The sequence below is a fragment of the Harpia harpyja genome, chromosome 9 (assembly GCF_026419915.1).
Source record: "Harpia harpyja isolate bHarHar1 chromosome 9, bHarHar1 primary haplotype, whole genome shotgun sequence".
Classification (NCBI taxonomy): Eukaryota; Metazoa; Chordata; class Aves; order Accipitriformes; family Accipitridae; genus Harpia; species Harpia harpyja.
This window is the reverse complement of record NC_068948.1, coordinates 30,711,400-30,737,176: the sequence shown is the minus strand read 5'-3', so window position 1 is coordinate 30,737,176 and position 25,777 is coordinate 30,711,400. Positions and strand designations below refer to the sequence as shown.

Genomic DNA, 25,777 nt, shown 5'->3' with positions numbered 1-25,777 from the left:
AGATGTTTTGTCATTTCCTCTAGAGGCCAGCTCAAACCTTTCAGGCAGAGACAAATGCTCCCCCCAGGAGACATCCCCGGCCCCTTTGAATCAACCTTCTTCTTCAATCAACCCTATAAACTTCTCTTCCTCTCAGGGCAGAGCAACATCAGCTTCCTTATTTGAGCCAGTAGCACAGTCCTCAGCACCCAGAGGACTCTGTTACTCGCTTCTATGCCACATCCCCGTGCATGTGTACAATGGCCACACAAACACACCCCATCAGTAACACAATGCCTCCATTTGTACTTGTACTTTACTATCTGTCATTAGAATACACATGCAGTGCTACTTACCTGTGCCCATTGCCCAAGCCCCGGTAGGCCTTTGCCTGATCTTGCATACGGTTCAAGCTTTGAGCCACAGACAGGTACTGTTCATAATACTTTATAGCTTCCTCAAAATCTCCCAGAGCCTCATAACAATCTCCCAGATTCCCATATGCTCGGCCCCGATCTAGCACAGATTCATTTCCACTGAGCTGCTGCAGCATGGCCAGCTGCTGTTCAAAGTAGCCAATAGCTTCCTCCATGACATTCATGTTCATCTTGGTAATGCCCATATTACCATAGACTTGGGCTTCTATGCTGGGGTCCTTCAGCTTCTGTCCAAGCTCCAGCTGTTCTTCGTAACACTTGAAGGCCATGGTGTACTTCCCAAGTGACATGTACACTGCAGCAAGGTGACCATGTGCTCTGCATTCACCTGGCATATCTCCCAGCTCCTGGTACACCTCCAGCTCCTGTGTGTGGTAACCTAGAGCCTTGTCACACTTCTGTATCATTCTGTATGCAGAGCCCAAGGCTGCATAGGCACTGGCTTCCAGCCTCCTGTCTTTAACATGATGGGCTAAGCTCAATTGCTGCTCATAAAATTTTATTGCACCATTTACGTCTTTTTTACAGACAAAAATATCCCCCAAGTTTCCCAGAGCTCGGAATTTGGCCTGGGAATTGTTCAGAGACTGGGCCAGGGACAACAGATACTTTTGACACTCCTCTGCTTTGCTGAACTCCATCAAGGCTTTGAAGGCCAGGCCCAGGTTGCAATAGGCTTTGGCTTGGCTCAGCTTGTCATGAAGATCTTTTGCTAAGGCAAGATCCTGCTCATAGTACTTAACAGCTTCCTCGTAGTTCCCAAGGCAGTAATGGGCATAGCCAAGGTTATGGCAAACTTTCCCTTCCCCTTCCATGTCCTGCAGCTCTGGGGACAAGCGCAGGTACTGCTCATAGTAAGGGGCTGCCTGCATGTACTCTCCTCGTGAGCAGTGGAAGTTGCCCAAATTGCTGAGGGCCCGTGCTTCACTCTGGATGTCTCGCAGCTCCCGGGCAATGCTGAGATGATTTTGGTAGTGCTGCAGAGCACGGTCATGAGCACCCAGTGCTTGATAGGCAACTGCTAAGTTCCCGTGTGTAGATGCCTGAGAGGCACGGTCATTTACTTCCATAGAAATCTGCAGCTCCTGCCGATGGTACTTGACAGCCTGATCATACATGCCGAGAGCGTTATAAGCGTTGCCCATGTTGCCATAGGCCCGGCCCTGGGCGGCGTAATCACTTAGCTCCTGAGCTATGGACAGATGTGTCTTATGCAGCTGCAGCGCAGTGTCATAGTCGCCTTTCATCTGGTGAATGATTCCTGAAAAATAATGGAAACGGGCTCAACAAAAACATTCCTCCGTGCTAACCCTTCTGCAACACCTTTGCCATGCCAGGACTTCCTGCAGCCCAGCCCTTGGCAGCTCATAGCCTGGCCCTTTCCCCAGGCTCTCTACAACAGGCAACTCCATCCCTTCCCCACAGCATCCTGATGCGTCCCCGGCTGTCCCTTTTCAAATGAACTGCTTCCTCGCTCCTAACAGGGAAAGCCCGTGGAAGGTTTTATATTATACATAAAGCACACATTCACCACAACAACTGGACAGTTTGGCCTTACAAAATGCCCATTTTCTTTTTTAATTATGCTACTTTTTTTTTTTTCATCAGCAATACCTGGTGAATCCAGAGCTCATACTCAACACACTGACCGAGAAAGCATTTGCATTTGCTTTTCCAATTTCAGTCAAATCATCTTGTACTTGTTATGAGACATGGGAACAGGAGCTCTGAAACTGCTAATGTTACAACTTATGCTTTAATTAAACTCTGTGCTAATAATACACGTGGCTCTTTTGCAAACACTTGTGAACAGGCCTGGAGATCCAGGAGCCACTGAAGGAGGTCCTGCAAACACAGATCCTCCAGATTCATCATGGTTACTTGATACCTGGAGACAACTTCAGCTCTTTCCCTGCCCCTAAAAGAAAACAGCTTCCAGTTTCCATCTCCATATCACAACCAACGTGTTGAGGGGGAAGAGATGTGGAGGGTCAGGAGGCAGCTGCCCTCCCCAGCCACTGGGAAGTGCAGCACACTGTGATCAGGCCCCGCACACCCTCCTCCTCTTGGTTTGTACTTTTAAAGAGAAATTTGAAGACAGAGGCTTTACAAGTGAGCCTGGAACATGAGGGCTGAAATTTGCTTTCCCGAGGCAATTTGGACCTCACAGATTCATTTTTTAAACTCATGTAGGATTGAAAACCCAAGTTCCATTACATCACCATGAAGGATTCCGGCTGGATTACCTGTATTTCTATCAAAACAAGTCATTCAAAAATACTGCTCACTTTCCTACTAACATGAGGCTTCAGAAGGCAATTTAGAAAACATGGGCAGAACAAAACAGGATCAAAACAGCAAACGCTTGGCTGCTGATGACAGTTTGTTTCTCTCCCCCTGCACTGCAATCATGATCAAAGCTAGTGCTCATGGCAGGAGGAACTGGCTCCCTGGTACCTTAGTCCAGCTCCTGGCCAAATCCTTCCTCAGCTCCAATGAGCCTGTGGCTCTAATTGATCAGCGTGAGCTATTGCATCTCTGGCTGATGCATGCTGATGTTTCCCTCTGGTATGACAAGGGAAGGTGGTGGCAGCAAGGATGGAATGAACTAAGCTGAGTGACCCCATGTGAATATATTTTGGCCCTCCATCTCCTATCTGGAGACATGGCCAGTGCTGGGGCTCAGAGGACAGCCGCACTGCCGCACACAGCAGAATGCTCACAGGAAAGACCACCGATTTCTGCAAAAACCCACAAAGTAATTACAAGGTGAAATTGGATTGGACACAAAGCTATGTAACTTAGAAACTGCAAAAAACAGTCTCTGTGAAAGCATCCCATTGCTTCAGAAACTAAAAAAGATGGAATTAGCTAAATCCCTCCCCTGGAAACAACAAAAGGTGTCTGAGCTGGAAGCAGGCAGAACCAGCACTGCCCCAAGGAGGCCGCGCTCCCAGCCCTGTCTCCTGAACGCTGTGTCCCTACCAGCCAGCACCTCAGGGTGCTTTGGCTCTGGCATAGGCAGCCAGGCCCTGCCCAGCAAGACGCAATGCAGCGGGCCCCATCTGTGAGAAAGCTAAACACATGGCTCATTGAAAACCACCCCTGAAAACACAGGGTTTCCAGAATAAGGGGATGACCAAGCTTTTCCTAATCTCTTACTGCTAACTGGACAGAGTCCTCAAGGAGACAAGACATGCCCTTGCTCTCCACCAGCAGCACTCACCACCTCCTCTGAGGAATCAGGTGTAGGAAAGCACTCAGCTTGAAGTGAGCGTAAAAGGGTGAGAGAGGCCAGAAAACAGGTTAAAAGCAAATTTGAGTTCAGCTGACTGCCTAGATAACTTGTTCTTTGATGAGATTCCTCCTAATTAAGAGTCAGAAAGCAGAAAAGAGGACAAAAAAATTATTAAAAATTTTTAGTGGTGACTTTGGCACAAAGGAAGTGAGCGCTACTCAAGATGTACCAATGAAACCCAGTTAAGAAGTACTGTTGACACAGAGAAGGATGGGATTATTATGGAGGAAGGACTGGACAACCGTATGTACCAGAGCAACAAGAATGGGGTGATGAAAATCAGCAGTAAACTATGCGAAGACATGGACTTCAAGACTACAAGGGCAGGGAGTCATCATCTGGAAGTGAGAAGAGAAGGAGCTATCCAGTGAATTGATGTATTTCCAGTAAAGAAAGATAAATGCGATTCCTGTTAGACACAGGAGAGCTAATCAATTTACAGACCAATGCTGGTGTAATCACAGAGGGGCATCAACCCTAGAAATTATTTTCACCACCAGAGTGCCAAGGCTCCAGAACAGCCCTATAGTAGGATAGTGAAGCAAACAAAACAGTACTGTTAAAATGGCACATGGTTAGTTTATGAATCATGGTATTTGTATTACACGATACGTGCAATAACAGGAGACTAGATTCAATGCCACAGGAGGCATCTTCCATGTCTCTCTGTTTAATCATTGATTCCCCTGGTAACTCTGAGCTTCTACAGCTTTTCTGGGAGAGTATCTGAGGCCAGCAACAACCACTCATGGGCCAACGAATTACACTGGGAACACGGACATCCCTTATTGTTGGAGCACATGCTGCCTCAAAAACACATTGTTTGCCCCCATGAGTTGCAGCTTGCGCTGCCATGGTGCTGTACAGCACACATACCATTTGCTCTTAGGCCACCTTCCCAAAAATGCTTATACCGCCAAATCATGACATCACCCATAATACCCCAGGCAGAAGTGGCTGCTGCAGGACGTGAATGAACTCATCAGCGAGCCTCTCTATAAAAAAAAGCACATTCATAGATCATTTCCTAATGCTTCATTAATGCCAAGAGCGTCATGCTGAGAAATAAAACATAGCCTTACTTCTCAAGGAACAGAGTAGGAAAAATGTCACCAGGGCACTGCCAGGAGCTATCAGCCACAACTGCCTGTGGTTTGCAGATGCCAACAGCCTGAAATACAGAGTAACAGGACAGGCAGAAGGAAGACTGGCTGTAAAGTCAGACACCTGGAGGAACTCAGAATGGCATGCAGACCTTTCCCACCACATGGCCAGAAACACACACCCACCTAGATCTTACAGAGAGACTACAGGGACAGTCTGCCAGAGATGCATGGGCACCACAGACTGGCTGCTAACACCTACAGAGCCTTGCTGCCCTAGCGCCTGGAAACAAGAGCAATCACCTAGTTCACTCCCCTGCTGTGTTGCTGCTACTTAGTGGGTTCCCATCATCCTTTCTGTACACGCTGCCATCCCTGCCCTAATTTCCAAGCATACTGCTCTGCCTCCCTCCCATCAAAAGGCAACTGTGTTTTCCCATCCTCAGTCTATCCTCAGCTATACACTTAAAATTACTGTCAAAGCCAGAGACAACCTTGGCCCTGGACTGCAGACACACGCCTTGCTCTCAGGGGATGATGACTCTACACCTTGCTACTAGTTTCATGTATGTTTTATCTGTGAGCCATGTCAAGTGTGAGCTGTTTCACATTCTTTCCCATGTCCTGCATGATGCAAGCTCCTTAGCTGCAACCTTTGGCAACAAAACAACTGCAAGAAACAGACCAGATGTCTCTTAGGGAAGAGAGAGGCTCATTTTGGGCTGCAAGGGATTCTGCTCGTGGAACATGCAATAAATACTTCATTTAACATCCATCTCCCCAAATCTAGATCAGTTTCCAAGTTGATACCTTAGATACCAAGATGACACCCAAGCAGGTCTGGCCTGTGGTTTGGTGCTTCTGTTGTCCACATGGCACTGAGATGGGAAAATTTAGGCTGAGAAAAACATCTGCAAAGCTGCTCTCTGCAAGAGGTGTTGGGAGCAGTGTGGAATGCAAGTTCCTGCTTTTAGCACCTAGTACATTAAAAAAATGCATTAAGAGATAATGTCAGGAGCTTGGTGTGAAATCCATCCTTCAGCTTACAATTTCTCTTGTGCCCCCCAAATCCTTCTAAATAGCTCTTGTACTAGTGCATCTATTAGCTGTTACAGTCCTCAGGCCAGACCACTGCTGTGTGCAGAGCACAAGATGCTCGATCAGGCTGACGTTCCTCTGGCCACCCGTGGATCATCAGCCTTAAGATGTGAATCCTACTGCTGTCACAAAGTTCCTCTCCTTACTTTTCCACCTCAGCCCTCTTATACTCATTGGATCAACATCTCTGTTAGTGCTGGAGATTATTTTGGCACTCAGCTGACTTGACAGAGAAGGAAAAATCTTTGGTATCCAAGGTCATTTAGGAGGCCCTAGTGAGCAGATAGGATGCCACAGCTCAGCCTCAAAGCTTAAGCACTCTGAAGAAACTCCACTTCACTGTGAGGAACAGAAAAGTCAGTGCACAGTGGTCACCATTAAAATGCCATTGACAACTCAGACGCTGTGTCCACAGGAGTGGTGGATGAAAGATGAGGGTGCTAGTGAGAAGTCCTATGCTCACTGTAATTACCTCTCTTCCTCAACATGGAGGAACTCACAATGGAGAGAGTGTCAGGGACACTGACCCAACCCAGACTCTCTCCCACTGCCACTTCATACTATACCTGAGGATAGATAAGAAAAGGAGTACCTGGGGCTGGAGATAATAGGAATTCCTGCCCCTGGACACAAACCTCTCCTGTCCTGCATGAAGGAAAAGGAAAGTGAGAGAGGACGATAGCAAGTCAGACACAGAGCATGGCTTTGAAAGGCAAACAGCAGCCAGAGAAGTAAAATTCATACTAGAGATTAGGGCAACAGGTTACTGAAACAGCCAGTGCTGCCACGCTCTGGAGAGGCTATGGATGGGGTTTTACCCTGGATGGAGTTTCACCCTGGATACTATGTCCACCAAAAAGGCTGCTCTCTGTCACAAGCCCTGCTCGAGCAAATTCCCAGAATTTAATCTAAAAAATTAAGGTTGCTCTTGGGAAAAGAGGAACCTGGTAAGAGACCCCACACAGCACCTCCTGGTACGTTCAATCATTTGCCAGGGGTAATTACAAAGGACGGCCCAGGAAGGAAAGGTTCTGACTCAGACTCCAAAATCATCACCTACCAAATATATTCTCTCTTTGTGCATTCCTCAACAGACAAAAATGAGGTTCGTAGATGGATGGGAGATGAAGCCTTCACAGTTCTAAAGGTTTTAGTCAGCCTCTTTACTGCCAAGAAAGGAGAAAAACAGTGAGCAAATGTTTACCAGGAGATATCCAGGACAAAACCAAGCAGCATAACAGAGAACAAAGCTGTGCTCTCCTCGAGCTGTTTGCTCGAGCTGTCACCCATCTGTTGTGGCACTTAAGGAAGACGGATCCAGAAATACACTGTCACTTCAAAACATCAGCATTCCGACTCATTCTTACAGCTATAATTACTGACTTTAAAATAAAAGATACGTCTTATGGTCAGGCAGCTAGACTACGTTCTGTAATAGTACACGAAGGATGCAGTAGAACAGACCAAAGACAGGAACCCAGCAGACGTGAGGGGAGACGGCCAGAGAAAGCCTTTACTACCTTATACAGTATAAAGCACCAAAAATGGCACAAATTAGATTAATCCACAAGCTTTCTTTCCTTAATGATGAATACAGTTAGAACTGGGTAGAAACCTGTATGACATCAGAAAAATCACCATAAAAGCTACATTCTGCCTAGGCAAATCACCGATTTTTCCAGTTCAGGCAACAAATTGTAAGAGGAGAGAGAATGTGTCAGATGAACTTTGGAACAGTCTTTGCAGCTCCTGTGCTGGAGCCCAGCAAGCGATTACAACAGAAGTCAAAGGGACCTCCAGTCTCTCACTGGCATTAGCCAGTGCAGAACAAACCTCTGCGTCGTGATGGGGTCACAGCTGCACCATGGCCTCCAGCTTAGACTGAGGTAACATCACTCTTGACTGAACCTGCTCTTTCAGAATGAAATACGAACATGCTGAAAGTTGAAACAGCAAACCTCGTTCTGAAGCTCACCTATGTCCCAGCCCCCTCCTTGGTGCAGAGAGCAGAGCCTAATAGCATTGTCCTCTGACGCATGCTCTGCTGCAATGCAGCTGGCTGGATAAGCGCGCCTGTGAGAGGTTGGAGATGAGGGAAAAGGGTCTTGGGCAAGTTAGCTAGTCCTTCAGCAGCTGGGGAAGAGACGGCCAAACATAACCACCATTTTTTGATCCTAACTGCAAAAACGCTTCAAAAGAAAATACCTGGCACCTTTGGACAACACAACAAGCACATGAAGATAGGTAGGCATAGAAGTTCTCTTGTAACTGCAAAGAGATGCTAAGCACCAAGGGAGAGACTTGAAACTGTGTTTTATTAATAATCTGAAGTGTCCTCTCTCCATGGCAATGGGAACCCTTAAGAGCTGCAGAGGCTGGAAAGCCAGCTCTCTACATGGAGCCTTGGCATTTGGAAACACCATCTGCTTTGCAAAGGTTGACAATCTGAGACTTCTGGTTAAACTCCACACCTCTCTGTTGTGAAGGGCTTGATAACTTGTGACTTGCCCTCAGTCCATTATCTTCTGCTTACTGAGTCACAGAGCGCATTATATCTCCCTGCAGAGCACTACAGCAGCTGGGCTATGTTATATTCCGTGTCTGTCTTGCTCAGCATTAGATAGCATACTTAAGAGAGCTTTCCATCTAAATCAGTGAAATGCAAACAGAAACTGTCTGTTGCTTCAGCAAAGAGGCCAACTCTTAACATTCTGGCTTGGAAACACATATTTAGATACATTTTTTTGCCTGTCAGCATGGTTATTTTGATGAGGTTTTGTTTTGCATGTGGATTAGATGAAAGAGACAATTAAGACTTGACTTTTTAATTGGTACTGGATGCATTTTAAACAGCAGTAATAGACTTTCTCAACAAGAACTGCATGTTCTCTTTCTCCAGTATAATTTAACTCTGACAGAGAAGACATAAAAATATAGCCAAATAACAGCTGAAACGTGAGATCCTGCACTCAGAAGCTAGGAAAACTATTCTAATACGAAGTGTAGAGTGGCTGAGTCAGCATACCAACCAAAAGTTATATTTAGGCTTAAATCCAACACAAGAAAAACATTCTCTGCTGCACCAAAGCTCTTTCCTTGGTTGGTTTTTTGTTTGTTTGGTTGGGTATTTTTACAAAAGTTTCTGGAATTACATGCTGAAAGCAGATCAGTAATGGTATTTAGATGAATTTTCTAGTCCCAACTTGACTAATTTTGAGCCAGCAAAACGGTGAGAGACTTTAAACTGCAAGTGAGTACTGTGAAGGTTGAGGAACAAGAGCAAGTTGCTTTCTTTTGCAGCAGCGTTTGTTTCATTCTGGGATGAGGCAAAGCAACTACAGCGACTATCAGCACTTGCAGCATATTGCTACGCCCATCTTGTCTCACCATTTCTGTACCAGTTTGTTGGGGTTTTTTTGTGATGCTGAGTAAGACAGAGACAGACTACATTGAACATACAGGCAATTAGAAGAAATCCTACAGAACTTGAATTAAGCCCTTTCTTCTAGCAAAAGAGCTGTGGTCTGCCCAATGGCAAAGGGCTCACAAAACCAGGAGACAATACAGAAAACCCACGATGGCTCATGACCACACTGATGTAGGGAAGAAAAACAAAACCAAGTGACAGCTTCCATTTCCCCAGACTGCATTTCCTCAGTTTCCTGGATTTGCTCAGAAAGAACTGGGGCAATTCTCCAGAAAGCAGCAAGTGCTTTGGAGAGGAGGCAAACGAAAGTAGTTCTGATCTCTGGATGTTTGCCAGTGCTGCTCAGAGCACACCCACCCCCATATTATAGGTGCTCACGGCTGAACACAGCCGTGCCATCTCCCAGTAACTACACCATCAGAACAGCCTGCACACCCCCTGTTCAGCTTCCACTGGAAACAAAATGCATTAAGTTAAGCTTCACAGCAAGAGGAACTTTCCCTCAGTCCCAACCATGAGCTGGGAAACCAGTGTGTTCCCCAAGCATAGCCAAGGACAATGTCTCCGTCTCCCCCACTGAGGACCCAGAGCTTACACCTCGCCCTGCTCCCTGCCTGGACAACCCAAGGTCCCATTCCTCCACATGGGCCCCTCTATCCCTGCCACAGACTGGTGGATCCCTCACATCTCTGCATCTCCCCACGACCAGTCCCATGCTGGCAGCAGAGATGGCCGATGCAGTTTGTGCTTTGCTAGATGCATCTGCTATTGTTCTCTGCAAAAGCCCTTACATAGGTTAGAGGAAGCCAGATGCAAGGCTTCATCCCCCCCAGCCCTCTTGCCTGTTGGGTGCTCTGCCATACCAACAGAAATGTTATCAATGCTCACTGGTCTCTAATGCTAAGCATGCCACAAGCGCTTTTGCCTCACGAACCTATTTTTGCCTCACACATCTGCCCTAATTTGTGTAAAGGAGGAGATTCGCAACAATAATTAGAAAGCTAGGACTGTTTTGTTTTCTCCAGCTCACCTTATCTTCTTTATTCAGCCCCTGAAGACTTAGCTATTAAGAGAAATTAAGTAATTCATCAAGCCCTTTTCAATTACCTGCTGTTGATAACATCAGAGTACAATTAGCATCTACAAATGAACCAAGTGCCAACTGCCAAGCAGAAACAGAAGCTAATTTACAGCGTGGGGCAGCCTGCAAGAGCTGAGATTCAGGGGCTGCCAGCAAACACATATTTTGTTATACCAGCAACAGCCCTGTTCTGCCACTCCCAGCCAGCTGAGAACACATCCTTAATGACAGCTGGAACATCAGCAGCACAAACGCCACATCCCATGGCAGAGATGGAAATCCATGTCTGTTCGCTTCCACATCTGTCACTGTGAAGAAGCAGCAGGAATGGACTTCACTCTGATGTAATTCAGTCCTTCCCAGCCTGCCAGCAGGACGCCAATGTCTCTCCTTAGAAGAACACAAGACTCCTACACTCTATTATTTTAATGGGTACATTCTGAAAACAAACTTAGGATTTGACCCATGTGTCTCCCAACTTACAAGGCAGCAATACATTGACATTTCCAGCTGACAAGCTCCCAAAGAAATGGCCAGGTAATAAACCAGGTCACTTCCTGCCCTAGTGCAAGACTTACACTTATTTCTGACACCTAAATAGCTCTTCAAATGCACTTTACCTTTTCATTTCCCTTTTGCCATGAGCTTGTGCTTTCTGGTGTCTTTCTGAGCAGGTTAATAATTGAACATGGGATACATTACATCAGCACACAATCTGCCAAGTGCCTGTTTAATTTATGAAGACAGCCTGGTGAAACTGGGGTAACTAAGACAATAGCACACAGAAAACTTCCTGCATCCTGGCAGCAGCTCTGGCAGTGACGGCATTCCCTGACAAATTCTGCTCCATGTCAGGGCCTTACCTAGATTGGAGGAGGCTCTGCCTTCAGCAGCTCGGTCCTGCAGGCTCTCAGCAATGTGCAACTGTTCTTCATGGTACTGCTTAGCCCTCTCCAGGTCCTGCATACATCTAGCTGCATGGCCCAAGCCAGCATAAGCTCGCATCTCAATGGCCTTCTCAGCCAGCTCCTGGGCCAACTCCAACACGTAGTTGTGGTAGGACATAGCTTTGTCGAAATTTCTCCGGTAGTGGTAAGCACTGCCTAGGTTGCTGTAGGCTCGAGCTTCCTCCCGCTTGTTCCCCAGCTCCTTGGCGATCTTAAGATGTTGTTCATGGCACTGCACTGCATTTTCAAAATCCCCCATTGCAATGTACACTGCTCCCATGTTGCCCAGCTCCCGCGCCTCAGAGAGCTCATCTTTGGACTGCTTTGCAAGGAGGACACACTGCTTGTGGCTAGCCAGTGCATTTGGGTAGTCCCCAATGGCTGTGTACACATGGCCCAGACTGCTCAGTGCTGAGGACGCTGCCTGCAGGGATAAAAGAGAAAAAATAAGTACAAATATGCATGGAAACAAGTCAGATGGCCCCAGTCCTAGAAATCAAAGCCACAAAAGGCCACTCTGGAGAAAGAATGTGACTACCAGCTAGAAAACCTACTCTCTGCAGTTCTTCTACACCCCTCATGGCAGCTCAGGTGGAGGCAGCAGGAACGAGGTTGACTCAGGAAAACAGGGCTAGGATTATCTCTTTCTCTGAAGCATACAGTGTGCATGTGTACCTGGTAGAGGGGAAGTATGGCACTGCAAAGATGCAGAGACCACCGAGGAAACACAGAAAGTGATCACTGCAGAAAACTGCCCTCCAGGACCAGCATGAGCTGTCTCCCAGAGCAGCACTTCTGTAGGCAGCCACGCCTCAGGTCACCTCTCATAACTACTTTAATATCTACACCAAGTCTGGCTAACACAGCCAATGATCCTGTACATGGCAGCTCTTAAGAAAGCAGACAAATAATGATATTCACCTGCAGAGAACATTGCAAACAAATGCTTGCTCTGTTCCACCCTCCACCCAGTAAGCTCACATCAAAGCAACAGACTCCTGAGACTCTGCAGGCTGATGACTGTCAGAGATCAGCAGCAGAATGTGTAACTTGACATAACCATGCTGCAGGTCGAGCCACCATGAGGACTCTGCAGTCTCTTCTTTCCAGGCTAAACAGTCATTGAAAAGCTGCTGCTGGAAAACTTACACTGGCAGCCAGAACGCAGCTGGGAGAAGGGAAGTGCTTCTGCTGCTTATCTTGCAATACCAGTAGGCCAGAGCGCAGTCACCAACATCTTCACATACTTCTGCTTGGCCAATCACACCACACTCCCAAGAGCACAGTTCTTACTGTGCAGCATCAGGGTCCTTCTAGCACACCATCATTTGTTATTGAGCCCCGAACCACCTTGGGACTGCAGCAAAGACAACAGTATTTCAGCAGCTGGAGCCTCTGTCCCCTGGGGACATCTTAAATAAATATAGCTATTTGAAAACCTGAGTTCTTGCCGCTGAGAAACAGCTGTATTTAACAAGACAAATTACCTGAGACTCAAGATTCTTTTGACCACTGCATCTACCAGGATGCAGGCCTTCCTTCCACCTGGCAGAGCCAGAGCATACACAGCCAGACAGCAGGGCAAGGAGCCAAGAGCAGGGGTATGTGCCTTCTGCCTAATGCACATCTGCTGCCTCAGCATGGCTGTTCACTCTAAAGCCCTGACCCCGTGTCCTCTGTGGTCCCTGCATGTGCATTTCCTTTGCTACCCAGCTGCTGCTGTGACCCAGTTTCATGACAGCCATCTTTTCCAAACCTCCAGAAAGGAGCAGTCAGGGTGAGTGACTGCAGAGAGACCAGTTTCACCCCTCCCTAGCACCCTAGCTCAGGAAAGATCCAGCCCACCCTTCCTTCTGAGATGGTGACACAGCATCTCAGGACACTTGTCCTTGCTGTTTGAAATGGCATAGCCCTGTGCTACCAACAAAGAGGCAGCCTCACCCTTTTCCTATCCTTGGCTATGCGCTCCCACAGGCTAGTGTTCTTGTTCATGCAGTGAATTCTGAGCTCCCTGATCACCTGTTCAAATTTCCTATCTCCTAACAGGCATGATCTTTACACTGACTGGTGTGATGGGGGGGAAGAGCAGCTCGCCACACCACCAGGCTGCAAGTAGGTGGGGCCCCTTCAGCTGTTCCAGTGTCAAGAAGAAAGGTATGCTCCCTCTGTTCTTGCTTTGCTCAACCACTGGAGCCACATGTGTGGCATACTTTTATTTTATTTTGCTACTCCCCTCTTGCTATGACTTGGATGGCCCTCCAATGCAGCTGATATTGGTGGTTTTTGTTTAAGGAGCAAGCACACTTTAGTGTTCTGGGTGCAGTATCCCTAGGCACAACACCAAGGTCTCTTCGATGAAATGGCATTCCACATGGTAAGTGCAAGGCATGCAACTGAAAGCACCTCACAGGTCATGCCGACCAGCTTGGACACCACGGAGCTGGAGAAAGGCTTCAGTGCAACACCACTGATAAAGACACCAGACTAAACCCCAGAGAATGCAAGGCGAGCTGTAAAAACTGAGTTTCTTGCTCTGCACGCATGAGACGTGACTCAGACCACAACTCCGCAGCAAGGTTCAGACTGCAAGCGGACCTCTGGGGTTAAATTCACCTAAGACTTTGCAGATTCAAGCCCACCTCTTTTAACTGTTCTAAGCAGCTGCTTCTTCCACACTACAAGCACACAGAAATGCACATTGACATCAAGGTTGGAAGAAAACCACTTGCTTAAATTAAGCAGCTGGAGTAGCTAAGGGATAGTGGTGGCTTCCCATCAGTGCCCAGAGTGGCCATGATGAACCTCTCCAACCCACCCAGCATCAGACCAGGAAGTCCTGCCACCTTTTCCCTGTGAAGTCGTACATCTGCCCCCAGAAGCTACACAAGTTAGGGAGCTTTCCCTCACCCTGGACACTCGCCTCACCTTGATGAACTGGTATATTCCTGCTTGGCTCCCACCTGCAGACTGGCTATGTCCCACAGATGGAGGATTTTAATTCCCTTCTCCAAGGCAAATGATTAACCTCTTCCTGACCATGCTATCTAGAGATTAGATATAAAAAGAAAGCGAATCAGAAGAAGAGAGCTGGCTCAGCACCTCTCAGCTGGAACCACATTTTGCTATTGAAATTACATCCCTGCAGAAATGAGCCTTTCATGACTTTCAAAAACAGTGGCAGCAGAAACCTTCCTAAAGATTATTTTTACTAAAATTGTATCACGATAGGAAGAGTAATGCTAAGTCAGGAAGATCTATGGGCCAGGGCAAGAGGCAGAGAGTAAGAGTCAGCAGCATTAACAGGGTAGTATTTCCACACTGAGGAACTGTAAATATGCTGTGCTGAGTCAAATTAATAGGGAAACTATCTTTTCTGATACAAGAACCTGAGGTGACAGATTAGCTATTAAATACGATTTATAGGTCATAAGATAGAGAAGTTATAAGGAAGCTCTCCCTTAGCCAGCTCCGTAAATAGCCAAGCTGCATTTGCTCTCCCTGAGGCATCCTTTCAGACAGCTTAATTATAATGGAAGAACTGCCAGAATTCAAAGACTTAATTTTTTTTCACTTAGTGCTGCAGATTAACTTCATTCAATGCAAGGGACAATGCAAGAACAGCAGTGGCAGAGCAGCAGCCACCATTAGGAAGCCCCGTAGCATCCCTGCAAGGCCATGGTAGCACTCCATGACAGCAGGACGGGAAAGCCTTGGGCTCAGTCCCACAGATGGTGAGAGCAGCACTGGATTTCATGCTGCCAATACATGCTATAATGAACTAGAAATAAGTTACTTTAGCTGCTGTAATTACCACAGACCAGAGAGGGGAGCAGCTAGCAGCAACTCTTCAGTGACATAGTTACAGGCTGGGGACAAAGCTACTGAACATGCTGCCACATGGTCAAATGGTTTCTTGGGCTTGGAAGGTGTTTCTCCAACAGCAAGCACCACAGGTGGTGTGAAAACCAGCTAAACCCTCCAGAAATAAATGATTTACAGCCTCTGCAGAAGCACAGGCACTTGGCTCAGAGTATCAGGGACCAAAGGCATATTCACTCCAAAAATTACCTCTGCAGGACATCCTGCAGCACATTGCCACCTTCACTTCATTCCTACCTCCCACAACTCCTCATCCCATTGGAAAACTCCACGTCACCAGCTAGACCTGGCATCCAGCTGGCCGCCGCAGGACGGGCGCCCAACCGGACGGCAATGCCTCAGGAAGGGACCTGGACCTGCGCCGAGAGGGCCGCAGCTCCTTGCTCCTGGAGGGCAGGCGCTGGTAGAGGTCCCAGCCCCTCCTCGGTGCTGCCGTGACCAGCTGGGCTGCGCAGGCAGGACCGGCTGCCTCCGCACGTGCAGCAGCAGGCAGAGCTGGGAGCAGACTCTCGAGCAGCACAGTGAAGTAATTTTTTGGCTGACACTGGTGAGCAAAGGCTCTTATCTAAAAGAGGGTCTGAGGGGGCCTGTTTTGAGGCTGCTACAAAACCAACATGAAAATTTTTGCTCTGAATTTTAATACATTTTTACACAAATCTTCATGAAGATTAATATATACATAGTATTGAGTCATTTGCAATCTCACTAGGAAAAAAAATGGAAAAAAATAGATACATGCAGACATCTTGCACAAGCCCAGACCAAAATACTGCATGGGGCCCATTACAGTCTTCAATGTGTATCGGAGCTCTCTTCATCTTGCTGGTGAGCAAAACATTCACTGCTGCACGGAACAAACCAGTAGGCTGTTTTGGGCAAAGTTAAAACCTGGCACAACACAATCAGCAGAACTGATTTAGCAGCCTCATTGATTTTGGAAGACAGGCCACTACCACCACTTCTGATATAGCTGGGGAGAGAACGGAAGTGTCTTTCTGGAAAACAAGGCGTCAGTGAAAACTGGTGTCTCCTGGGGCTGCTAAAAAAAAAAAAAAAAAGTGGACATTTATGCGTGCAGATTGCTGAATAAGATGAGCTATGGCAAAGAGCCATCTAGGCAGACTCAGATGATGTTAATGGGCCACGGCTAGGGAAAAGAGGCATAAATGGAAAGCAGCAGATCTCAGACTTTCTGTGCACAAGAGAAACTTGACAGATGCAGAGACTGCTCATACTGTACATGGGAAGACCTCTTTAGGAGGTCTCCTAGACTGGGAAGCGGATCATAGGATGCAAAATCTGTGTGGCTGGAAATGCTTATTCTCAGGGCTCCTAATCCCTTTGCCCAACAGCATTTCCAGGCTCACAGTAAAGACCTAGAATGAAGGGTACAAGCTTGGCAACCGTTCTTAGGGCATGCAAAAAGACTTGGCTTACATATCTGAGTGCCCAGGGCTGGATCATCCAAACCACAATGTGGGAGGAGGACAAGAGAAGCAGAAAAGAAAAATAAGTAGAAAGAGACAAAAAGAGAAATGGAAAATGAAGGGTAAAGAGCTGACAAGAAATAGCCCAACTTGATTAGAAAGCTGGGGCTGTTCCAGAGGCTTGGCTGTTGCTCACATAGACAGCTAGACAAAGGCAGGAAAGGCTGCTTCTACCCTCTGCCATGGCCTTCACACCAATGGTCCCCACATGTTTTATTCTGCAGCAGCTTCTACTGTTAACTGATCCGAGAAAAGCACTTCCCAATCATCTTGGAGTCTGCATGAGCAGAGCCTATGGCAATTCTGGCTTCCCCAGGGCTGGTTTCATGCAGCATCTCTTCTCCAGCAAGATATTCAGTACTCTCTATATGCTCATGGGGGCAATCAGTGGAAAGACTGTGGAGCTTGACATTAAAGCAGTGTTTAGAAACAATTTGGTGATTACATCTGCTGGAGGACACCAATGACTCACTTCAGGGGGTTAGTAATAGGATTCCAGAAGATAAATTCATCACTGTATACTTAATAAAATCCTCCGCATAATAGGATCCACCGGGAACTCTTAAGTGGCTCACATGTTGGGCCAACAGGGTAGGGGTATTCCCATATGCACTGGCAGGAGTCAAAATGTTGCAGTGAGAGTACAAAGTTGACACATGTGAAACAGACTCCAGCTGTGCTAGCACAAACCTCTGCTTGGTAGCAGGGTGATGGGAGACTACAGCTTCATACCAGTGGAGTTTTGCATCAGCAAACAAAGAAAATCAATGCTTTATATATCTGACAAAGACAAATTTTACAGTGGGAGTTGCTTACACCTCCAATTATGCTATTTATCACTTTAATAGAAAGCAGATTCTTCTGCCACTGAGCTGAGGCACAGAAGGGAGTTCTGAAAAAGGTTTCTAATGCCTCTCTTTTTCTTGGGAGCAACAGCCAGCTTAGTTTTTTCAGCTGAATAAGGTAGAGTCTGATGTTAAGCAGATGTGCATCACAGAATGACAACTAATACGGACCTAGTGACTTGGAGACATGTGTTTCTTAGATATTTCACCCCTGCCAGAGAATGGTCATTTCCCAATTATGTTACATTTAAACAATTCTTTAACTGAATGCACAGCCTCCTTAAATGAGAACACTGTATAATAATCCTAAAATGGGCAAGGTGAAAATGCTCTGCCTGGTATCCTACTATTAAGGTAGCTTTAACCCCCAAACACAGACACCAATTAGGATTGATCAGAAATTGAGCTTTTACAGCCAAGGTGGGGAAATAACTGGCATGGACTAAGCATTTGTGAAATTCAAAAGCCTGACTGCAGAATGCTCTTGCATGCTGTTTCCCTCCACTTCCATTCTCCCTCTGGGCAAGGGGTAACAGCAGTGCCTGATCCTACATGATGCAGTGGAGCTGTATCCAAAAGATCAGCCATGCATATTCGTAACATCTGTACTCCGGACAGTCAGCAGTACGCTCTTTTTGAGAACCAGCTCTTGCTCTTGAATGCAAGCAAAAGTTTCCTGGTTCACTGAGTGTATTTTGGGGGTGGTGAGGGGAAGGCAGCTTCAACAGATTGTTTCTGAACACACACACACACAGAAATACTTAAATCTGAAAACATTAACAGGATGAGTTCTGTTGGCTTCACCATAAAGACTGAAATCTCACTGTATCTGACATCAGTGTAACTTTTCCGTATAGGAAGTACAGAGGTTAGCTTACAGTAACGTAACATTGTGTAAGCATTTAGCTCTTTCTCTATGTAAGGTCTGTTTGTTTTATAGGTATGGGCTATGTAACTGCTGTGCACACAAGCAGGACAGTAGCATAACAGGGGATGAGCGCTTTCAGGACCTACCAAAATGATCCAGTGCCTCTAAATTGCACTTTATCTCCACTTCTATTGAGCCCCTTTATCATTTCCTCAGAATCCACCATTATTTCATAACTAGGCTTGGAGATCTACTGATTTACGTACTAATGCAAGTTTCACACCCAAATACAGTAGGTGCCCGATCAACATTCAAAGTTGCCCTTCCCTCCTCCCTCAAAGGTGAGGCTGATATGCCAGTACCACATCCAGCTTTTTTCCTTTATGTGGCATGTTTTTGAAAGTAAGAAAGGAAGCAGCAGGCAATATTCTTCTCCTGTACATTATCTGTACACAGAAAGAAGGAACAGATTTGTTTTTAGGTAATTATTTCCTGGTGAAAAAAAACCAAAAACCAAACACTGGAATCAATATCCTTGTCAAATCCAATTTATTTGTAGAAGGTCTCAGTCTTTTACACAGAAACTACCAAAAAGCAAACCCCAAAGAAGCCAAAGCCATGGAACAGAAACACTAGTATCTGAAAGCCTGGAAGGAACTTCGTAACTACTGCTAACTGAAAGGGAATAACCAGGAATTGATGACACAATAGAAAAACTCAAAATATACAGCAGGAAGAGATAGCTCCAGTCCCCTCTTGATTAATGGATTAAATCCATAGCTCTGCAGGTGTCAAGGACTTGCTTGTGACAGAGGCTGCCATGGGTTGTGCTTACAATCCACTCCCAGCCCTCTCATTCCTTACCTGTTCAGGGAAATGACAACGTTCTAGAGGACTGATTATTCTTCGTGTTTCATCACAAAAGAATCAGACAAATTATGTGAATCCAGGGAAGCCTGAACAGCACCATGGCTCGACTGTCAGGTTATTCATAATCAGTCATCTTCCTGAAACCAAAGGGTTCAGAGGGAACACTGACTTTCAGCTGCTCATTTGGAGATCAAAATAACAGCTAGAGTGTAAAATCCATTTACTCAATCTCCTCCATCATAATTTAGGAGCTAGGTGTCCAGTTCTGCCTAGAAGGCTTACAAAACCAAACCTGAGTTACTCCCTTAACAGAACTGCAAATATTTTTGCCCAAGTTAGCAGCTTTTTGCTGGAAAGCAGGAGCAGCAATTAGTCCACACCTACACCCATTTCTTAAGAGTAAAACTGCTTGTCACTCATACCGAAAAGGCTGTTCACATTCACTGCGCGAGCTGGTGCAACATCACTCACTGTGCAAAGGCTGGATACCCAGGAGGAGTGTGCTGCTTTTCTGGGCTGGGCTCTGCAGCACTGAATTCTCATTCCACAAAGAAAAGGAAGTCACGCAAGATACACCAGCCCAGGAACACTACAAAGTAGACCTCAGCATCAAGTCCAAGCATCACCTGGGGCTCACATATCTTTATCCCAAGTAGCCAAAATTTGGTAGCTTTCTGGACATAGTCTAAAAGGCTCCTGTGTGAAATCACTTTAGGGACGATTGCTGACTTGACATTTTTAGTGATGATGTAAGAAAAGAAGCCCTTGTTTAAAACCACAAGCTTCTCTGAGGTGGTGACACTGAGGAGTGACTCATGCCCTGGTCAAAGTCAGTCCTGGAAGAATAAGCCAGCAAGTTACAAACTTGGATCTCACAGAACCCAGAGAAGCTCTTTGTGCAGGCAAAGAAATCTCTAACTCCTACAGTGGCGTGCTGACCTGTGCCAATCCTAATGCTACTCTTACTCATAAAGCTGGATACTACTTCACTGGAAACTGAATTCGGGAAAGCCTTGGCTGAGGTGGGCCTTGTGAAAACCCAAAGAGCGCTGGTCCCCGAGTTGCAGATTTTACACAAGCTGTCTACTGCATTTCTTGTACTGCAATCAGATACAGGCCTCAGCAGAGTGCTAGGTTTTGCAGATAATGTGAGAGGTAAGTAAAACCAGAAGACTGCATTTCTTTCAGCTAAAATCCATGTGCTGTGGAGGTCAAGTGGGGACATTTAAAGGAGATCCTCAGGAAGTATTATGTTTCCCTTTTGAGTCACAAGTCCAAACAAAACAAAGCATATGGCCTTTTAGTGCATTCCCAAGTTTCCTGCACTGGTCAGATTCCCCTTTGTTCTGCTTAATCCTATCACATTTGAACTGGACAAACCTGTATGAATCCAGTCAAGCTGACCTCCTCTAAAAAGAGCTGCTAAAGACAGAAAGAGAAAGGCAAAGAATTTATGCTCTCTTATACAAATCCAACTACTTGATGCTCAAGCACTATGGTTGCTCACATCACTGAACTCATCCTCTCAGCCATGCAGGTAATTCAGTCTAAGATGTAATGCAGCGCTAGTGCCCTAGAAGACGCAGAATCCTCAAATGAACTCATATGGCAAGTGTTTTCTTAGCAGCTGGTACTTGGCCTTCCTCCAGGAAAGTAAGCCTTCCTCCAGGGTATGAAGGAGTTTGCCCTGGATCCCTAATGAAGCAAGGCTACTGTCTGCAATGAAAGGCTGAAATCAATGAGGCAAAGGATAGCATCGCACTTTTTAATGAGAGTTTCAATGTATACCTACATCACAGGTCAGATTTTTGAATCCCAGTGGTTAATCAGAGGCCCCTCAAAGACCAGCTGTTTGAAGTAGAAGTATACACAGGAACAATATGAACTGGAAAGTGTATGTCTATAGCTTTGTACACCCAACAACAGAGCCAAACATCTGGGTCAGACAAAGGCAGAACCTTAGTGAATTGAACAATCGTGCAGGAAGTGTCCAGGAAGACATTCTGCAGACTGAGTCAAATCTCTCACAAGTTCTTATTAAGCTGAAATCACAACACCTGCAGAACCTGGGACTTCAAGGGCAGTAGGGGTAAAAATAAAGCTTCTGTCCTGTTAGGAAATCTGGAAAACCAACCTGCCCCACTCTCACCTAATTCTGTACTGGCTGCTTCACACTCCTCCTTCAGCAGCCCTCCACAGAGGGATTCAGCACACCTATCCTACCATGATCTGCTCAGCCAGGTCCTCCTAGCAAGTGGCCAGTATTGAGGTTTCAGTTGCATAAATCAGATCACCCTCAAGCCTCACACAAAATCAGCAATGATTCCGGAAGACATGGACAAGAATCTGCAAACACCTCCTCAAAAAGCTAGGAAAGTATCAGTGCCAGTCTCCTGGTAAGCAAGGAAACTCTTTGGTCCTACACAGTCCTGAAGATGACAACGCTGCTTTTGGTGTAAAGGGCATACGTCTTGTAAAATAAAAAACACTCAAGCCACAACGAGTCTCAACATAGTAACGATCAGGCACATGTGCTGGGATGCCCTATGGAGCTCCCTCCTCCTTCAGCTCAGCCTCCTGGCTGATCCCTGGAAATCCTGCTGGGCCCCTCCACCATTTCAGCTGCCAGTCGGGAAACTGCTGCCAATCCAGCCAACGGTGTATCTGGACCTTACCCATTTCTGACAGCACAGGACTGGGAGACTGTGGGCTGAAGCTGCACACTGGGCAGTGAGTGACTCTTGGCAGCTTCCCCCCCAGTAATAATGAAAATACATATTAAAACCAGCTTGAGATCAGCAAGAAGGCTATGTGATGCTAGGCTTTGTGCAAGGGCTCAGACTAGACAACAACTTTCGAAGGAAAAGCGACCCTTTCTTTCTGCAAGTATCCAGCCCATGAACTGCAAGGGCCTGATCTTTTTACATTTCTGGTTTCTGCAAGTAATTTTCCACTGAGTTCCTAGGAACTGAGGCTGGTCTCTCACCTCTTTGGAGAGCAGAGATTGGGAGCAGTCTTTTGCTTGAGTGGTTAGCAGCCTGATCAACCATCCTGTTGTTTGTAAATCCTGTGTAAAGTGTCATGGGATTTGGAAAGCTGTTTCTCACGCAGAGGCTGAATCAAAAACCAGCTTGTTTCAATTTCTTGAAAGTATCTCCAGGACTCAAAAGATCCCCTAAAAGAACCCCAGAGAAAAACAGAAGGCATAATGGAGAAACAAGAATGAAGAGGTAATCCCATGTGCTAAAAGTGTTTATGAATATAGATGCACCACAGTCACCCATTTATCTTTTTGCTGCTTGACCTTTTTGATAAGATACTGGGGTTTTTTTGACACAACAAGACAAGAATAGGAGGACGCTCCTGCCAAGTTATCATCTCTGCAATATATACGCACAGTGCTTATGCAATGGGCTGTGGTCTCTTGATGTTCTTGTGGTATCAGTAACAGAGAGACACTAAGTTCTTAACAAAAGTTCCCGCGTCGTTTCCAATCTCTTCTCCTGAAAAAGCTCAAGAAGTGAAAGCTATTTGCTGTTTAATACAGTAGCAGCAGTCACACCCTGAATTTGTCATTCCTGCACTTCTATTAGCAGTGGTTGCATTAACCACTAATACAGATTATCACTTAGCAAAGCCCTCCTCGGCCTGTTCCTTACTTCTGGAACTCCAGTCAGATGTGATAAAGCTATAAGGAATAAGGTATATTCTCCTCTTAAGTCTTTCCCATTCATGCTGCTACAGGCAGCAGATAATCCACTTCTGGCAGACAACTATGTAATAAATTATTTTGAAGTAGTGGCTTCACTACAGAAGAGGAAAAGGGACAGAAAACAGAAAAGCAGAGAAACAAATATCTTTTCTGCTCATTTTCTGCAAAGCTCTGTCGCTTACTGCAGCAAGTACTACTTTCCTACTTTTGCCTCCACAGCCCGTTCCTGACATCTTAGTCAATGTTTTCATGCATGACAAATTGCTTTAGTCTGAAGACTCTTTCCAGTTCTCATTTGTGAGGTATTTATATCCTGTCCTCATTTTCCAGACTGTTTGCAAACAAAACAAAATAACTGCGGTCATAAGATTTTCAGATTTTTCCTTCTGAAAAATTTGGCAGCCCCAGGGACAGACACCTCTTCATATGGATGAGTCCCACACAAATGCCACAGGCAGAGAAACCGCTGTGGGCTCCCTCAAGCTGTGGTTAATAAATGAATTCGATTCTTAGCACTCCATCTGAGACTGACGATAAATGAAGCACAAACGAGGAAGCAAGTGACCAGGTGATGATCACTTCAGGATTTTCAGTGAGAAAGAGACAAAGTTGGCCCTATGAGGAATTATATTTTAAAATACCTGAAAGCCACTTGAATGCAATGGAAAAGGATCACTGCTATGAATGATAACCCATGCAAAGCTAAATTCTGCATAGAACAGGAGCAGCACCTAGCCCACTGCTGTGCACCCAAGTAACTAACAATACACAAGCCGAAGGGTAAACAGAAGGGGGTTCTTGGCAACAGTTAAGATTCTGTGTCTGTGTGTTCTTCCTGAGCAGTAAGGGCCTGTTTTGCTATGCAGTTATGGAAGGTCTGGGTGTGCTTTCTATCTCCCCAAAGATGTGCTACAGAAATCAGAACCTAATATAAATGCGATTTCGCAAGCACATGTTAGCTAACCAGAAGTGTCTTTACCTCACTGCATACGCTTCTCAAATTCTCTTAAAAATTATCAACAACTGTAAGAAAATCACACACACGTGCAATGTTTCATGCACATTAAGCTCGGGCTGTGACTGCAAAGTGGAATGGGGTAGTAACAGACCAGCCCGTCCCAAAAGACATGCAAGAAAGATGGGCTACAGGACTCTAGCCCACCTTCAATGAGCTGGTATCTCATGAAGCCTTCCAGGATGGCCCAAACCATGCCAAGCCAAGAGAAGATACAGCATGGTGTACTGCCACACAACAGAAGCCAGACAGCTCAGATATGACTGCAGGGACTAAGTCAGTAACAACAAACAGCCTTCCACCACCTCCTACACAACATCTCTCCAGCCTGTACAGGTAAAGGACAGGGAGGTTCACCACCCTCTCTGGAAGCAAAGGGCCAGTGTTTCTGGCTGCTTTATTGTCCCCACAGCCCCTTTTGAGTGGATTGTGCTCTTCTCCAGTTGTTCTCCTGGCCCTCTCCGTACAAATATAGCATGTAGCATGTGTAACAAGACGCTTTCATCAACAGTTCACTACATCACATAGCTATAGAGATGGAAGTGCCACATAACTCAGCGGAGTCTGAATCAGCCCCAACCCATACTTAAGAGCTGTTCATCACATAACTGAACATTTATGTTAAAAATGCACTGGACTGATCACAAGCAATATGGACACTGAAGAACAACAAATTAATTCAGAAAATGTTCTGTACCACAGAAATATCATTCTTTGCTTCCTGAACGTACATGGCAGCACAGAGATGAGTGCACTTCTATTTGCTATATGCTAGCTAGTCCAGGTTTTTGGTACAGGCATGGAAACTGTTACCAGTATCAAGTCAGAAAAATGCTTTTTCCAGAACCTCATCACACAGTCTGAACCATTCCTGCTCAACACATGTACCCTTGGCAGCCACAGATGTCTCCTGGGACCTGGCACATACCAGGGTGCCAGCTACGTGTGCCCTGAAAAGACAGACTCCTGCATGCTTCAAAAATGCAATGCACAGGCTCCTCTCTCTCAGGGGCCAAGCAGCTGCAATGGGACTGAGGAAGTTGATCACAGCTGGAAGAGCAACTCTCTGTGAAGTGACTAGGCTTGTTCTGGGGAGAACTGCAATGACAGAGTTGGGTGACAGCAGAGCAGCACCACTGACTCTGCAAGGATGTGGCACAGTGCAGCCACGTGCCGGAACATGCAGGCTGCTCGCATCCCAGCTACAAGGTCAGCCACTGGCACTGTGGTGAGGAAAAGCTGTACTCATTATTGAGCATGACCTCTTACTCTAGCTTCAATCTCAGTGACACGTTGCAGCAGTGTGAACTGGGGGAAGTCTACACAGCTGTGGAAGGGCTCTGGATGCCTGACAAGGTATCAGGAGGGGAACCTGGCCCACAGCTAATCAGCTACACATGTTCTGATGAGCTCACTCCATGCTGACATGCCCTACGATGGTTTCTCCAGAGAGGAAGGGTTGCACAGATTCATGCTTCCAGCCAAATCTGCAGCACAACTGCAAGCACAGGGACCCTCGCAATTGAAGCACAAACAGTTGTTATTTCACCTCTGGCAGGAGCCCTGCGGCTGCCAGCACAGTCCAAACACAGAAATCATTCTGGGCCAGGAAGGGATGTGGGCAGGCAACCAGGGAGGCACTCCACATTTCAGACAAGCTCCTATGCCATTCATTCAGAAAGAAGTTCAGCTAGGGGGACACACACCTTGCTTAAGCAGGAGCCGGAGCTG

At 46.2% G+C, this 25,777-nt stretch overlaps 1 protein-coding gene across 8 annotated transcripts in view; it reads right to left on the bottom strand.

Moving 5' to 3' along the window:
* The window catches only part of TTC28 (tetratricopeptide repeat domain 28), a 200,945-nt gene that overhangs the window by 41,348 nt on the left and 133,820 nt on the right, over nt 1-25,777 (bottom strand). For 5 of the 8 annotated variants that reach the window (XM_052796819.1, XM_052796820.1, XM_052796821.1 and 2 more), the window contains 2 exons: nt 11,287-11,794; nt 336-1,677 (listed from right to left, as the gene is read on the bottom strand). In XM_052796819.1, coding sequence (XP_052652779.1) covers nt 336-1,677; nt 11,287-11,794 — 1,850 coding nt within the window. Of the gene's footprint in view, nt 1-335; nt 1,678-5,627; nt 5,730-6,975; nt 7,082-11,286; nt 11,795-25,777 lie in introns of those variants that run through there. The other 3 variants (XM_052796825.1, XM_052796826.1, XM_052796827.1) reach the window with 3 other exon arrangements.